This window comes from Protopterus annectens, chromosome 7.part0, assembly GCF_019279795.1.
Source record: "Protopterus annectens isolate FY-2018-M chromosome 7.part0, PAN1.0, whole genome shotgun sequence".
In the NCBI taxonomy this organism is placed as follows: domain Eukaryota; kingdom Metazoa; phylum Chordata; order Ceratodontiformes; family Protopteridae; genus Protopterus; species Protopterus annectens.
Window position 1 is genome coordinate 403,225,958 of NC_056739.1, and position 16,473 is coordinate 403,242,430.

Consider the following 16,473-nt stretch of genomic DNA (forward strand, 5'->3'; position numbering starts at 1 on the left):
CTGGATGTTTTTCTGTGTAAGAAAAGGCTTCCGTCTTGCAACCCTACCCCATAGTCCAGACATATGGAGAATACAGGAAATTGTTGTCACGTGTATTACACAACCAGTTTGTTTGTCTTTCGGCTTTTCCCGGTTAGGGGTCGCTACAGCGGAACTCCGGTCCGCTAATGATTGGCAGTAGATTTTTACGTACTGGCTTGCCGGGCCTAACGCACAACCTTCAATGAATGAATGCCCATTCACGCATGTCGCTACACAGAAGACGCTCTAACTGAGAATCAAACGGGCAACGTCTAATTGTGAGGCGACAACGCTACCGCAGCACCACCACCGCAGTGTATTACACAACCAGTACTTGCCGGAAATTCCTATAGCTCCTTCAGTGTTGCTGTAGATGTTCATCGTGCCATACTGCTGCAGTCATTACACTTGGGTTATCCTGCTGTCAGGCAGGCCCTCGGTCGGTCGAATTCCAAAGTCTTGGTCCGGCGTCGGTTGTCGTCTCTTCTTCCCTGACGTCAGAGCGGCAGGGGTATAAAAGAGGCAGCCGACGCCATTTTCTTCAGTCTTTCTTGCCGCGCGGTGCCCGAAGCAGAAGCAGTTCGCAAGTGCCGGTTGGCCAGCTCCTGAGATTTCCGGAAAGGATTTCAGCCGAAGTCTTCTCTAAAGCTAAGTACCCCGTTGGGGAAACTTTTCTTGCCTCAGTCCGATGTCAGACAAAGTTAATAATTGCATTTCTTGTGGGAAGCAAATACCGCATAAGGATTTTCACTCGTACTGTATTCCTTGCCTAGGCCCAGACCACGACGTCTCGGGCTGCCGTTTTTGTGCTAGGTTCAATAAACGCACTATAAAATGTCGGGTGGAGTTCGCCCTTCATTACTTTGGCAAAAAATTTAACTACAGCATGTCGTCGGATTTTCCGACACCAGGCTTAATGAAAAAACGCAAAGATAAAGATGGGCATCCGAGGCCCAAAGCGGATACCGAGACCACTCTTAGACCTGCAGCCGGATCGCCGGTTCTCAGTGAGGCGCCTTTGCAGCCCCTGACTACCACTGAATCTATTTTACCAGCGACCTCTCAATCTGAAGTTGCAGGCCCTCCGGAGCCGATTACCTCTCTAGACACCGACGCCACCCTTGGCGGGGAACCAGAAAATTTAGCTAGGCCTTCAGTTTCTGAAGGCGCTTTTAAGCCAACTTCTATTACCACTAAATCTTACTCAAAATCTAAAGCCCCTATGAAAATTAGGAAACAGGGTCCTCAGACCCCTTCTCAGCAACCCATGCCAAAAAAGCAGATGCTCAAGATGGCTGAGGATTTAATTACTCTTATCAGGGGTTCTCAGCCCCCCTTAAAAAAGACCCAGGTTGGAGGAAGACTACCCTTCCTCAGATCAAGCTTCCATTACGTCAGGTTTCTCTGAGGACCAGGATTACTCCTATTCTCCGTATGAAGACTCTGATGCAGAGGAATCAGTTCCCTCTGTTCCCCCCCCCCAGAAGACTACTCTTTCGGGAAAACCTTGCATACCTTGAGGGAACACTTCCACTGAGAAGGAGAGGATTATGCAGATTCTAAGAAAAGGCTCCGGGGGGTTCTCCTTCTTTCTCAGCATAGGCCCCTTGCTATTCCTCCGGTTTTAGATATTTTGGATGATGTTTTTGCAGAAGCCAGTCTGAATCTGGACTCCTTGCCTCCTGCCCCAGTTAAACCAGACAGATTCTACCGGGTCCCTGATTCCCACCAGTTTTTGTATAAAAGCCCTGCTGCTGACCCAGAAACCATTTCACAGGGTCCTAAGGGGATTAAGGCATCTACTGCAAACAATCCTTTACCTTCTGAAAGAGATTCCAGAGCATTAGAAAGATGGGGTAAGAAGGTGTATACTTCTGCCACTTTAGCCATGAGGGCATTAAACTGCCAATTTCACATGCTAAAATACCAGCAGTTCCTGATCTCCCAATTGAAACTTAAGATGACTCAAACAGATCAACCAGATTTAAAAGAGATGCAGGATTTATTGTATGGAGCAGAACAAGTGGGAAATCATACTTTACAGTGTGGTTTTGATTCTTTGGAAGCCTCATGTAGAGCAGCTATCACCGGCTCTGTGATACGTAGATGTGCTTGGCTAAAAGAGCAAACCATACCAGACCATGTAAAAGCAAAGTTATTGGATGCACCATTGCAAAAGGAGGTATTATTTGGTGTCAAAGCAGAGGAGGTTTTAAAGAAAATGGAAGAAAAGGCAAAATCTATGCAAACAGTTAAATATTTCTTGCAGGTACAACCTCCTTGCTTCAGCAGAAACTGACCATCAAAAAACTGGTCCTTTCCAACCACTGACAGACCCCAAAGGGGTAGATACAGACGCCCCAGGGGCAGAGGACAACCACAAGGATCTTACAGACCTAGACAATGGCAAACAACAACTCCAAGAGGTGGAGAAGAAAGGCCTCAACCATTCAGAAAGCAAGCTCAATGACTTCCCCCTACGCCTGCCAAACAAACATTCAATGGCAGCACCTTTGGGCAGAAAACCGGCCTTATTTCAGACAATTGGCACATTATTACACAGGACAAATGGATTCTGGACATCATAAACAGAGGCTACAGATTCCACTTTCATACCCTTCCAAAAATGAAAGGCTTGCCAAACCTGCCACAAAATCAATGGGCAGAGGCACAAAAGCAAATTTCCGCTCTCATGCATATGAAAGCAATTCAAAAGGTACCTACAAAAGAACAAGGTCAAGGTTTTTATTCAAGACTATTTCTGGTACCAAGGAAGGACAAAGACTGGAGACCCATCTTAGACCTATCTATCCTGAACACGTACTTAGAGGTACCAAAATTCAAGATGCTCACATTACAGCAGCTGCTTCCCATGTTGGGCAAGGAGTCTTGGCTGGTAACGTTGGACCTCAAGGAGGCATACCTGCATGTCCCTGTCAGACAAGATTGCAGAAGATGCCTCAGATTTCTTGCTGGTACAACGCATCATCAATTCTCTGCATTGCCCTTTGGCTTATCTACTGCGCCCAGAGTATTTACGAAATGCCTGGCATCAGTAATTGCATTTTGCAGACAACGAGGAATACAAATCTACCCATATCTGGACGACTGCCTGATCCAAGCGGACAGCAAGGACGTTCTACTACAGCATTTACCGTTTGTAATAAAAATGTTAAATTGCCTAGGGTACACAGTAATTAAAAGGAAATCAAAACTGATACCCTCACAACAGATAATATTCCTGGGTGCCAGCTTAAATACAACGACCCAGATGGTTTATCTCATGCCAGACAAGCAAAGGCAACTGTCTCAATACTTCAGAAAAATGACAACTTTAACCCAGCTTACTGAAGGAAAATCCTGCAGGCTTTGGGGATCATGGCATCCTGCATTCTACTAATACCATTTGCAAAGCTGCATATGAGGAAACTAGAATGGTACCTGAAAAACTTATGGTCTCAACAAACACAGCCTGGAAACAATTATACCACTCATTCCATGCCTTCAAAAGGAATTTTTGTGGTGGGCTCAAGCATGCCAAAGAAACACGGGTCTCCCTTTCTGCATACCTCAAGCAAATCAAACCATCACAACAGATGCTTCAGACTACGCCTGGGGAGTATCACATGGCAGGTCAGTACATTCAAGGAAGATGGTCTCAAAAACACGTGCACCTTCACATCAACCAAAAGGAGATGCTAGCAGTACAAAATGCTCTTACAGCCTTCAAGGACCTGTTGCATCCAGGTCAACTATTAATAAGAACAGACAACACCACAGTTATGTGGTACATAAACAAACAGGGAGGCACACATTCCTACCCCCTGTGCAGACAGGAAATGACCCTGTGGAACACAGCATTGGCCTTACAAGTACAACTACAAGCGCAATTCTTGCCAGGAAAGGAAAACATTCTGGCAGACAAATTAAGCATAAATATGACAGATCCTCACGAGTGGGAGTTACACCCTCAAGTATTCTCAATGATAGCATGGAAATGGGGACAACCAGACATAGATCTATTTGCTCCCACAGCAGTTACCAGCTGAAAACATTCTGCACAAGGACCTATCATCCACAGGCCTGGAAGGTGGATGCTCTATCTTTCAGTTGGACAACATTGACAACCTATGCCTTCCCACCTCTACCTCTGCTGACAAAAGTTTTACTAAAAGTCAGAGCAGAGAGGCCACAAATGATTCTCATTGCTCCAGACTGGCCTCGTCAGCACTGGTACCCGCTCCTAAAGAGCCTATCTCATTCACCACCTTGGATCCTACCTCAATTCCCACTTCTGTTGTCTCAGCAAAATTTCAAGATCCTCCACAGTCAGCTCAGGACACTAAATCTAGCTGCATGGAAAATACCTTAACTAATCAATCTACTCTCCTCTCAAAGGAGATCCAGAATGTCATCTTGGAGGCCAGGAGACCCAGTACCAGAAAAACTTACTCAGGCAAATGGAAGCGAATTTGTGCATGGAACCAAGCAAAAGGCCTAAATTCTTGCATATTAAATATACCTCAGATTCTACAGTACCTAGCTGACATGTTAAACAGTGGCCTTTCCTTCTCATCCATCAAAATCCACGCCTCAGCTATTTCAGCACAATTCAATACGGATCCTCCCTTATTCTCACATCCTTTACTAAGACAGTTCCTCAGAGGAGCAAAAAATATAAGGCCCCCACGACATCCACCAGCTCCAGCTTGGGACCTTAACTTCGTACTGGAAAAATTGACATTACCTCCTTTCGAACCTGCCTCCTCAGCAGAACTGCAATACTTGTCATGGAAAACAGCTCTGCTTTTGGCTATTACCTCAGCACGCAGGGTTTTGGAGCTACAGGCCCTTATGGCAGTGCAACCTTTCCTCATTTTCCATCAGGACAGAGTCTCTTTACGTACCAACCCTACCTTCATGCCAAAGGTAGTATCCAGTGTGGCTTTGAATGAGGCTATCCATTTACCTACCTTCTATCCAAACCCCCAGAATAAAGGGGAGAGACTACTTCACTCCTTGGACATTCACAGACAACTTAGATACTATTTGGACAGGACAGAGTCATTCAGAAAATCTGTACAACTTTTTGTCTTATGCTGCTGGTGTTCAAGGAAAGGCTATTTCCAAACAGACTATTTCAAGATGGATAGCCCACTGCATCCACTTTTGCTATTCATTTCATGGGAAAACAGTGCCAGGATACATCCGATCACACTCCACCAGGGCAACAGCTACCTCAGCAGCATATCTCAGGGGGGTCCCAACCAAGGACATTTTGGAAGCAGCTACTTGGAGTTCAGTGCACACTTTTAACAAGCACTACCACCTGCCACTATACTCTAAATCTAGAGCGGGCTTTGCCACTGCAGTTCTGCAGGGCATTCTAGCCCCTCCTCATTCAGCCTAATAACAGCCACCCTTCCATAGCTTTGGGATTCACCCAAGTGTAATGACTGCAGCAGTATGGCACGATGAACATAGTACAGATGTTCATCGTGCATACAGCTGCAGTCATTACAGATGGGTTATCCTGCCGTCAGGCGGGTCCTCGGTTGGTCGAATTCCAAAGTCTAGGTTCGGCGTTGGTTGTCGTCGCTTCTTCCCTGACGTCAGTGCGGCAGGGGTAAAAAAGAGGCAGCCGACGCCACTTTCTTCAGTCTTTCTTGCCGCGCGGTGCCTGAAGCAGAAGCAGTTCGCAAGTGCTGGTCGGCCAGCTCCTGAGATTTACGAAAGTATTTCAGCCGAAGTCTTCTTTAAAGCTAAGTACCCCGTTGGGGAAACTTTTCTTGCCTCAGACCGATGTCGGACAAAGTTAATAATTGCATTTCTTGTGGGAAGCAAATGCCGCATAAGGATTTTCACTCTTTCTGTATACCTTGCTTAGGGCCAGACCACGAAGTCTCGGCCTGCCGTTTTTGTGCGCTAGGTTCAACAAGCGCACTATTAAGCGCCGGGCGGAGTTCGCCCTTCATTATTTTGGCAAAAAATTTAATTATATCATGTCGTCGGATACACCGACGCCAGTTTTAAGCAAAAGACGCAAAGACAAGGACCGACATCCGAGGTCTGCACCGAGTACTGAGACCACGCTTAGGCCGACTACCGGTTCTCCGGTTCTCAGCGAGGTGCCTACGCAGCCCCTGACTACCGATGAAACTATTTTACCGGTGACTTCAGTACCCGAGGTCGCAGGCTCCTCGGTCTCCATTCCCACTGCAGATACCGACGCCACTCTTGGCGGGGAAACTGAAAATTTAGTGAGGCCTGCCTTTTCTGAAGGCGTCTTCAGGCCTACCACCTTCTCTATTAAATCCTTCACTAAATCTAAAGCTGCCATGAAAACTAAAAAACAGGGTTCTCAGACGACCTCTCAAGGCCCCATGCCTAAAAAAACAGATGCTTAAAATGGCTGAGGATTTGATAACTCTCATCAGGGGTTCTCAACCCCCCTCTGGCAAAAGACCCAGACTGGAGGAAGACTACCGTTCCTCAGACCAGGCTTCTATTACCTCAGACCATTCTGAGGACCAGGATTATGCCTATTCCCCTTTTGAAGACTCTGATGCTGAGGAGTCTATTCCCTCGGTCCCCCCCCCCCCTGAGGACTACTCTTTTGGGGAAACCCTGCATACATTGAGGGAGCACTTCCACTGGGAAGGCCAAGATTACTCAGATTCCAAGAAAAGGCTCAGGGAATTTCTACTGCTCCACCAGCTTAGGCCCCTGGCTATCCCTCCTGTTTTAGATATTTTGGATGATGTGTACGCAGAAGCCAGTCTTAATCCAGATTCTTTGCCTCCAGCCCCTGTTAAACCAGACAGGTATTCAAGATTACTCAGATTCCAAGAAAAGGCTCAGGGAATTTCTACTGCTCCCCCAGCTTAGGCCCCTGGCTATCCCTCCTGTTTTAGATATTTTGGATGATGTGTACGCAGAAGCCAGTCTTAATCCAGAGTCTTTGCCTCCAGCCCCTGTTAAACCAGACAGGTATTACCGGGTTCCTGATTCCCACCAGTTCCTTTATAAAAGCCATACTGCTGACCCAGAAACAATCTCACAGGGTCCCAAGGGAATCAAGGCCACTACTGCTAAAAACCCTTTACCTTCAGAGAGAGATTCCGGAGCATTAGAAAGGTGGGGGGAAAAGGTGTATACATCTGCCACTTTAACCATGAGGGCATTAAACTGTCAATTTCATATGTTAAAGAACCAACAGTTTTTGTCATCTCAGCTGAAAAGCAAAATGACACAAACGGAACAACCAGATTTGAAAGAGTTGCAGGATTTGTTGCATGGAGCAGAGCAAGTGGGTAAACATACCTTGCAGTGTGGTTTTGATGCTTTAGAGGCCTCATGTAGAGCTGCTGTCACTGGGTCTGTCATATGTAGGCATGCTTGGCTCAAAGAGCAAACCTTACCAGATCATGTCAAAGCAAAGTTATTGGATGCACCACTTCAAAAAGATGTATTGTTTGGTGTTAAAGCTGAGGAGGTACTAAAGAAAATGGAGGAAAAAGCGAAATCTATGCAGACAGTGAAAGATTTCTTGCAGGTGCAATCTCCACGCTTCAGCAGAAACTGGCCTTCAAAAAATTGGTCCTTTCCAGCCACGGACAGATCTCAAAGGGGCAAATACAGATGCCCAAGGGGTAGAGGACAACCTCAAGGATCTTACAGAGCTAGACAGTGGCAAGCACCAACCCCAAGAGGTGGAGAAGACAGATCACAGTAATTTAGAAAACAGACACAATGACTTCCCCCTATGCCTGCCAAACAAAGCTATACTGGCAGCACCTTTGGGTGGAAAACTGGCATTATTTTCAAAAAACTGGCACATTGTTACAAAAGACAAATGGATTCTGGACATTATAGACAGAGGCTACAGGTTCCACTTTCACACCCTTCCAAAAATGAGAGGCTTGCCAAACCTGCCACAAAATCAATGGGAAGAGCCACAAAAACAAATTTCCACTCTCATGGATATGAAAGCAATTCAAGAGGTACCTGCAAAAGAACAAGGTCAAGGTTTTTATTCCAGACTATTTCTGGTACCAAGGAAGGACAAAGATTGGAGACCCATCTTAGACCTATCCATCCTAAACACATATCTACAGGTGCCAAATTTCAAGATGCTCACATTACAGCAGCTTCTTCCCATGCTGGGCAAGGAGTCTTGGCTGGTAACGTTGGACCTCAAGGAGGCATACCTGCATGTCCCTATCAGACAAGATTGCAGAAGATACCTCAGATTTCTTGCAGGTTCAACCCATTACCAATTCTCTGTATTGCCCTTTGGCTTATCTACTGCGCCCAGAGTGTTTACGAAATGCCTGGCATCAGTAATTGCCTTCTGCAGACAACAAGGAATACAAATCTACCCATATCTGGACGACTGCCTGATCCAAGCGGACAGCAAGGACATTCTATTGCAGCATCTGGCGTTTGTAATAAAACTGTTAAACTACCTGCGATACACAGTGAACAAAAAGAAATCAAAACTAATACCTTCTCAACAGATAATTTTCCTGGGTGCCAGCTTAAGTACAACCACCCAGGTGGCCTACCTCACGCCAGACAAACAAGGGCAACTGTCTCAATACTTCAACAAAATGGCAACTTGCACCAGACTAACTGCAAGGAAAGTCCTGCAGGCTCTGGAATTCATGGCATCTTGCATCCTAATACCATGTGCAAAGCTGCATATGAGGAAACTACAATGGTACCTAAAAAAGTTATGGTCTCAACACAGCCACAGCTTGGAATCAATTATACCACTCATTCCATGCCTTCAAAAGGAATTTTTGTGGTGGGCTCAAGCATGCCAAAGAAACACAGGTCTCCCTTTCTGTTTACCTCAAGCAACTCAAATCATCACAACGGACGCCTCAGACTACGCCTGGGGAGCACACATGGCAGATCAGTGCATTCAGGGAAAATGGTCCCAAAAAGAGAAGCACCTACACATCAACCAAAAGGAGATGCTAGCCGTGCAAAATGCTCTTATGATCTTCAAAGACCTACTCCATCCAGGCCAGCTATTGATAAGGACAGACAACACCACAGTCATGTGGTACATAAACAGGGGGGAACTCATTCATACCCCCTGTGCAGGCAAGCCATGACCCTGTGGAACACAGCACTGGAATTACAAATTCAACTACAGGCACAATACCAGGGAAGGAAAACACACTGGCAGACAATTTAAGCAGAAATATGACAGAACCACACGAATGGAAGTTGCATCCTCAAGTCTTCTCAAAGATAACTCAGGCATGGGGACAGCCAGACATAGATCTATTTGCTACCCATAGAAATTAACAGTTGGAAAAATTCTGTTCAAGGACCTATCATCCACAGGCCTGGAAAGTGGACGCACTCTCTTTAATTGGACAACATTGACAGTCTATGCCTTCCCGCCTCTTCATTTACTGACCAAAGTTCTATTAAAAGCCAGAGCAGAGAGGCCACAAATGATTCTCATTGCTCAAGATTGGCCACAACAGCACTGGTATCCTCTCCTAAAGAGCCTGACACACTCACCACCATGGATCCTACCTCTAGTTCCTCTTCTGTTATCCCAGCACAACTACAAAACCCTTCACAGCCAGCTCAAAACCCTAAATCTAACTGCATGGAGAATACCTTAATTTCCCAACAGACTCTCCTCTCCAAGGAGGTGCAGGATGTCATCTTGGAGGCCAGAAGACCCTCTACTAGAAAAGCCTACTCCACCAAATGGAAACTATTTTGTTCCTGGAATCAAGAAAAGGGCCAGAATCCTTGGGTAATAAATATACCTCAAATTTTACAGTACCTAGCTGAGATTTTAAACAGTGGCCTTTCCTTCTCCTCCATCAAGATCCACGCTTCAGCCATTTCTGCACAATACAATACAGATCCTCCTTTATTCTCACATCCTCTATTAAGGCAGTTCCTCAGAGGGGCAAAAAATATAATACCCCCACGGAAACCACCAGTCCCAACTTGGGACCTCAACTTCATATTGGAAAAGCTGACCCTGCCTCCCTTTGAGCCGGCTTCTTCAACAGAGCTACAATACTTGTCGTGGAAAACAGCCTTCCTTCTGGCTATTACTTCAGCACGCAGGGTTTCGGAGCTACAGGCCCTCATGGCTGTGCAACCATTCATCATTTTCCATCAGGACAGAGTTTCCTTACGAACCAACCCTACCTTCATGCCAAAGGTAGTATCCAGTGTAGCTTTGAATAAGACTATTCATTTACCTACCTTTTAAACAAATCCACAGAACAAAGGGGAGAGACTACTACATTCCTTGGACATTCACAGACAACTTCGTTATTACTTGGACAGAACAAAGTCATTCAGGAAATCTGAGCAACTCTGTGTCCTATGCTACAGGTGCTCAAGGAAAGGCTATTTCCAAACAGACAATTTCAAAATGGATAGCCCACTGCATGTGCTTTTGTTATTCATTTCATGGAAAATCTGTGCTTGTATACATCAGATCCCACTCCATCAGGGCTACAGCTACCTCTGCAGCTTTCCTCAGGGGGTCCCTACCAAGGACATTTTGGAAGCAGCTACTTGGAGTTCAGTGCACACCTTCTCCAAGCACTACCACCTTCCACTATACTCAAAATCTAGAGTGGGCTTTGCCACAGCAGTCCTGCAGGGCATCCTAGCCCCTCCTAGTTCCACTTAGTGCCTACCACCCTTACTTAGCTTTGGGATTCTACCCATCTGTAATGACTGCAGCTGTATGCACGATGAACATAGTACAGTTTTGTACCTACCATAAATGTAGATGTTAGAGTGCTCATACAGCTGCAGTCCAGGTTACCCTCCCTCCATCCCCTCTTAGGACAGGCCTTATGACAAACACCTTTATCATATAACCTATTTGGGGTATTCTTTTATGGTGTATTTGCTTGCAACTACTGCTTTTTTGATTTATCTACATTGCATGTTTGCATAATATAATGTTTTGCCTTCCTTCTGGGGGCACCTGACATCTGGGGCAAGAAAAACTGAAGAAAATGGTGTCGGCTGCCTCTTTTATACCCCTGCTGCACTGACGTCAGGGAAGAAGCGACGACAACCGACGCCGGACCTAGAGTTTGGAATTCGGCCGACTGAGGACCTGCCTGACGGCAGGATAACCCATCTGTAATGACTGCAGCTGTATGAGCACTCTAACATCTACATTTATGGTAGGTACAAAACTGTACTTTTTGTATCTACCATAAATGTAGATGTTCGAGTGCACATACTGCTGCAGTCCAGGTTTCCCTCCCTCCATCCCCTCTCAGGACAGGGCGTATGACAAACGCCTCCAGCATACATCCAACTAGGGGTCCTCCTATATGGTGTATTTGCTTACAACTACTGATTGGGTTTATCTACTTATGTAAGTTTGCATAACATCATGTATTGCCTGCCTATTTGGGGGCACCTGACATCTGGGGCAAGAAAAACTGAGGAAAATGGCGTCGGCTGCCTCTTATACCCCTGCCGCTCTGACTTCAGGGAAGAAGCGACGACAACAGACGCCGGACCAAGACTTTGGAATTCGGCCGACCGAGGGCCCGCCTGACGGCAGGATAACCCAAGTGTAATGACTGCAGCAGTATGTGCACTCGAACATCTACATTTATGGTAGGTACAAAACTGTACTTTCTCTTGGCAGCCTCCCTGAGCAGTTTTCATCTTTGTCTTTTCATCAATTTTGGAGGGACGTCCAGTTCTTTGCAACGTCACTGTTTCTCCCACTTTTTGATGACCGTCTTCACTGTGTTCAGTGGTATATCCAATGCTGTGGCCATTTTTTTGTAAGCTCTCTGCGAACCATGGCTTTTGCTGTAGCAGGCAACTGAGTAAACGTCAAGAAAATTCTACTAGGACACCTAAACTTTTATTTGGGGTTAATCAGTCTCTTTAATTGATGGCAGCTGTGTACCCAAGAAGAGAGTGCTGTAAATAAATCTAAAGGTACTTCAACAAAGTATTAGTTTAAGGATGTACACACTTCTGCAGCCAACTTATTGTACATTTTTTTTATATTTTTCTCCTAGCAGATCTGTTTGTTTTTCAATTGAATTGTACATGTTATAGGTCACATTAAAGGTGGGAAAAGTTTTGAAATGATTTATTATGTTCTCATTTTTTTACATCACAAAACCTGGCATTTTAACAGGGGTGTGTAAACTTTTTATATCCATTGTATATGCATCAAATTTAATATTGATCGATATTAGAAATTCACGTAGTTTACAGTCTGTTACTTTAATTCATAATACATTTTCATACACTTCCATTTCTGTAAAGAGTTTCCACAGTTGTTAAAATGTTTAATATTTACAAAGATCAAGAACACTACACTCAATTCTAGCAGCACATGATAGTAATTTGAATGGTAAATTTTGGAACTTTTATTATAAAAGAACAAATTACTTTTACTTATCAAAATTAAAAAAAAAAAAAGCTCATTCTTTCTATTTCTAAATACTCCTGGTCTTTATATTGGAGATTGGAAATTTGTTTATAGAGCTTTTTGACTCCTAATAGAGTAGCAGTATTTAATAAAAATTCTGTAGCTGAATGATGGAGGTGTAAAAAACAGCAATGCGAACTTGTCACACATTTTTTGATTGTCCTATGTTATCTGAATTTTGGGTAAAGATGCAAGATTTTTTTTTTTATGGACTGATTCTTTTATACTCTCAAAAGAGCTGATTCTAATCAATTTTATAGAGATTAAACATCTGAAAAAAGGCCTTTTTCTATTCTTGCTGTGGCCAAAAAGATCATTGCAAGGAACAGGAAAAAATCTTCACTGCCTCAATTTGAAGAATTTCTTTTATCTCTAAAACACACTACTAATAAAGAAATAGAAGCCAAATAGAAAATAATTTTTCTTATCAAACTTAAGGATAATCCTTGGCTGAACATTTTTGCTCTCATTGAAACCTTTTTTATCATAAACTCATGTATTTTACTAGATATTTAAACTCTCTTGATTTGCTAGTGTTATTTGCTTATAATTTACTCTCTAGCAATTTGTATATATTGAAAATAGCTTATTAGTTTTCTTTTTGTGTTGAAGTTTTGTATTGTTAAACTCCACTGGCGCAATGTTTTATTTATATTGGTGCATTCTATTATTTCAACTTAAATGAAATTAATAATTTTGAATTAAAATTGTGTGGATGAGTCCTGAGGCCTGATTAGATAGGCTATTGTTTTTTGTTTTTTCCTTGTTGGAGCAAGTCCCTCATCTTTGCCACCCACACCCTTCCAATTAATGTAGCTAATTCTGTGGTAATTGTACCTCTGGGTAATTTGTATTACTTTATCTGGGACAGCTTTGAATCTGATGACTGATCATTCACGTACCTCCGTTCCCATGTGTAAACTCTTATAAATCTGATAATACTTTGAACCAGCTTCAGGCTGTCTCTCTCTTTTTTTATGTTTGTGTGTGTATGTGTGTACTGTTCTCAGAGTGCCAGCCGACTGTTTTTTCATTCACCAGAGTCAATTATGCTTTTTACATTTTTTTTTCCAACAAAGCAAGAGCCATCCATGATGTTCCTGACATCCAGGCAACCATGATGGTTTTCTGTCTTTAATTTCTCCAAGTCTTTTGGGTTTCTAATACCATGATGGGAATGGACCACATTCCTAAGTCAAAGTACCATTAAAGGTCATGAAATTAGTATTGTTTCACTTTTTGTCAGCCAAAAGTGCTCTTGGCAGCACCAGCAATGTGCTCAGTAACTACTCTTTCTGCAAGTCATACAGTGTTACATGAATTGGTAACATATCTAAATACAATTGTAAATTCTTTTTTATAAGACCCATTGATTCTACTACTATTGGAACTGTCTGGGTATCTTTTTTTCCACATGGCTGTCATTTCTGCCTGCAGATCCAGGTGTTTTATAACTTTGTGTCTCTCTCTACGCAAGACACTATAGTCACTAGGTGTGGTGATTTCAATGATCAATGCTACTTTTGTCTTTTCTTGGACCACTATATCCAGTTTTCTAGCATCTATCTTTTGGACTGTTGGTATTGGGTCATCATTTTCTATGATTCTTTGTGGCCCATGTTTCCAGTGTTTTTTTAGCCACTTCGATACCATAATGTTTGCACAATCCGGTGTAACAGTCTCTCCATATTATTATGCCTTTCAGTATACAGTCCCTCTGCCATTAGTACGCTGCAACCAGCAAATACTCCTCTGACTGTACCTATGATGGTGCATGTCTTCAGTCTGTACGCTGCATACCGTTTCTGCAGCAAGTGCCAGCATTACAATGCTTATAAAACATGCTGCGCCAAATCAAAGTTTGTATCTCTCTCTCTAGAGATGCAGTACATTTGTTACCACACAGTTGTTTACTTTGTATGGTCAGACTGATCATAAGTAGCTTTCTACAGTGCACAAGGAATATTACTTAAGTGAGTTGGACAGGGTAGTTAATCGCAGATGTTTTGCAACTTCAGCTTGAGGGCAGGATGGAATTTGCCTAGTAGTTTATAACCTTAATTCTGTTCTAGTACCACACAGTAATTAATTTTACCATGCTTGCTACATTGTGTGAGTTTGTGTCTTTGGACAGGTACTTCAGCCACATGTTATTTTCTAACACTTGTAATCATATTTTTCTTTTAACAGGTACTTATGGCTTGGCTATTACTTACTGTTGTCGAGGGCAGGAGGAAAATGAAATGATGACTATTGCACAGAAATGCAATCTGCAGATATCAGATTTGCCAGGTATATTACAGCTCTTTCCATGTCTTGTATGTTTAGTTTTGAACTATTTGCTTGTATGTGTGTTTTGTTTTTGTAACATATAAATGATTTGTAGCAGAATAATATCTGTGCACCTAAAATGTCTAAAGAAGACTGGTCATTCCTTGTACAGATTTGCAAGTTAAGAGTATTTAGGGTAGTCTGTCAGAAAAGGCCTTTGATTCAGAATGCTTTCAGGCTGCTGTCATTTTTACAAAAGTAAATGAGACAATGTAGTACAAATAAATACTTAAAATAAAAATGCTGTAAAAAGACAGAAGTTTTAATAACACTTGGTAAGTGTTTTCACAGACATACTCTGCTTCATCGGACCATATAGTAACAGCAAACAAACATTCATTTAATATACAATCAATAATTTGAAACGGACAATAAAAACAAGTAAAAAAACCCCACATGCTACATATCCATTTAAAGAATATAAAACTCAACTTGAGGACGCCCCTTTGATTCATAGTAGGTCTTAAAGACCTTGTCATTCAGACTATAATACCCATCAGCCTGTAGATGCAAAATCCAATACAATTCCCTGCTTTCTTTCCTAGTATATAAGTCACCTAGTCTACCAACATCCCTAATAAATTCAGTGACCGTAAAACTTTAAAAGTATGATCTTCTCCCATCACTTTAACATGTTTGGCTAGGGAGTTGTCATGGCCTTGTCTGATGTTCCTAATGTGTTCCCTAACACGTTCTGAAAGGGAATGATTAGATGTTAAGTTGTCAATCTCGCCTTCATTCTTGCTTGATGGGTTCGGAGCCGATCCCTCGGCTCCGACTCGGCACTTGCTAAGCTCGAGAGTCACTTTTACCAGCTCGAGGCAGCCCCATATCCCATGATGCAAGGCGGTAAGTACCCAGATCTCGTTTGCCGCTTCGCTTATGAGGTCCTCCTTTTACCAGCTCCTGGTAAGTGATTCACTATTTTGATATTTAAGCCCCTTTTTGTAAAAAAACCTTTAATTTTTAGTTTTCAGTTAATTATTTAGATTTTCTGACAGAAAATCCCTGTCTCTTCTAATTTTTTTTAGTCAAACTTTACCCATCCCATCCCCTCCCTGTTAGGGTGTGTGTGTTTGTTTTTATAGTAATACCTTTGTGGTATTTTATTTAATTTAATTTTGACTGGTGTGTGTGTGTGTGTGTGTTTTGTGAAGCACCATGTCAAAGGAGAGGGTCTCAGGTTTTAAGAAGTGTGACTCGTGCTGTCAGAAGATGTCTCTGACAGACGGTCACACTTCTTGCCTGTATTGCCTGGGGCCTCTTCACCTGCAGGACTCCTGTGCTATTTGTCATTCCTTCAGCCAGAGAGTCCTGCAGGAAAGACGTAACAAGCTGATACTTAGGGGCCTTCTTAAGCCGGAGGGCTCTCCGGCTAAGTCGGCTCCATCAAAATCAGCCAAATCTTCCAAGGCCCAGGCTTCTGTGTCTAAGCCTGCGGCCTCGGCTCCGACTCATTCGAGTCGAGATCGGCTCGGGCTGGAGCCGATTCTGGCTTAACAAAGCCTTCGGCACCGATGGCTATCGGTGCCGATTCTGCATCGACCACTTTGGTTGGCTCCGATCGGTTCCGACCACCATGTGGCACAGGCATCGGTGTCGGCCCGATCGGCTCCGACACCGTTACTTTGTGGCTGTATCGGCTC

General features: G+C 43.4%; 1 protein-coding gene across 1 annotated transcript in view; it reads left to right on the forward strand.

Annotated features, from left to right (window-relative positions):
* Positions 1–16,473, forward strand: part of DDX20 (DEAD-box helicase 20) — a 204,149-nt gene that overhangs the window by 156,524 nt on the left and 31,152 nt on the right. Inside the window, exon 10 of the mRNA XM_044076991.1 lies at positions 14,687–14,788. Coding sequence (XP_043932926.1) covers positions 14,687–14,788 — 102 coding nt within the window. The remainder of the gene's footprint in view (positions 1–14,686; positions 14,789–16,473) is intronic.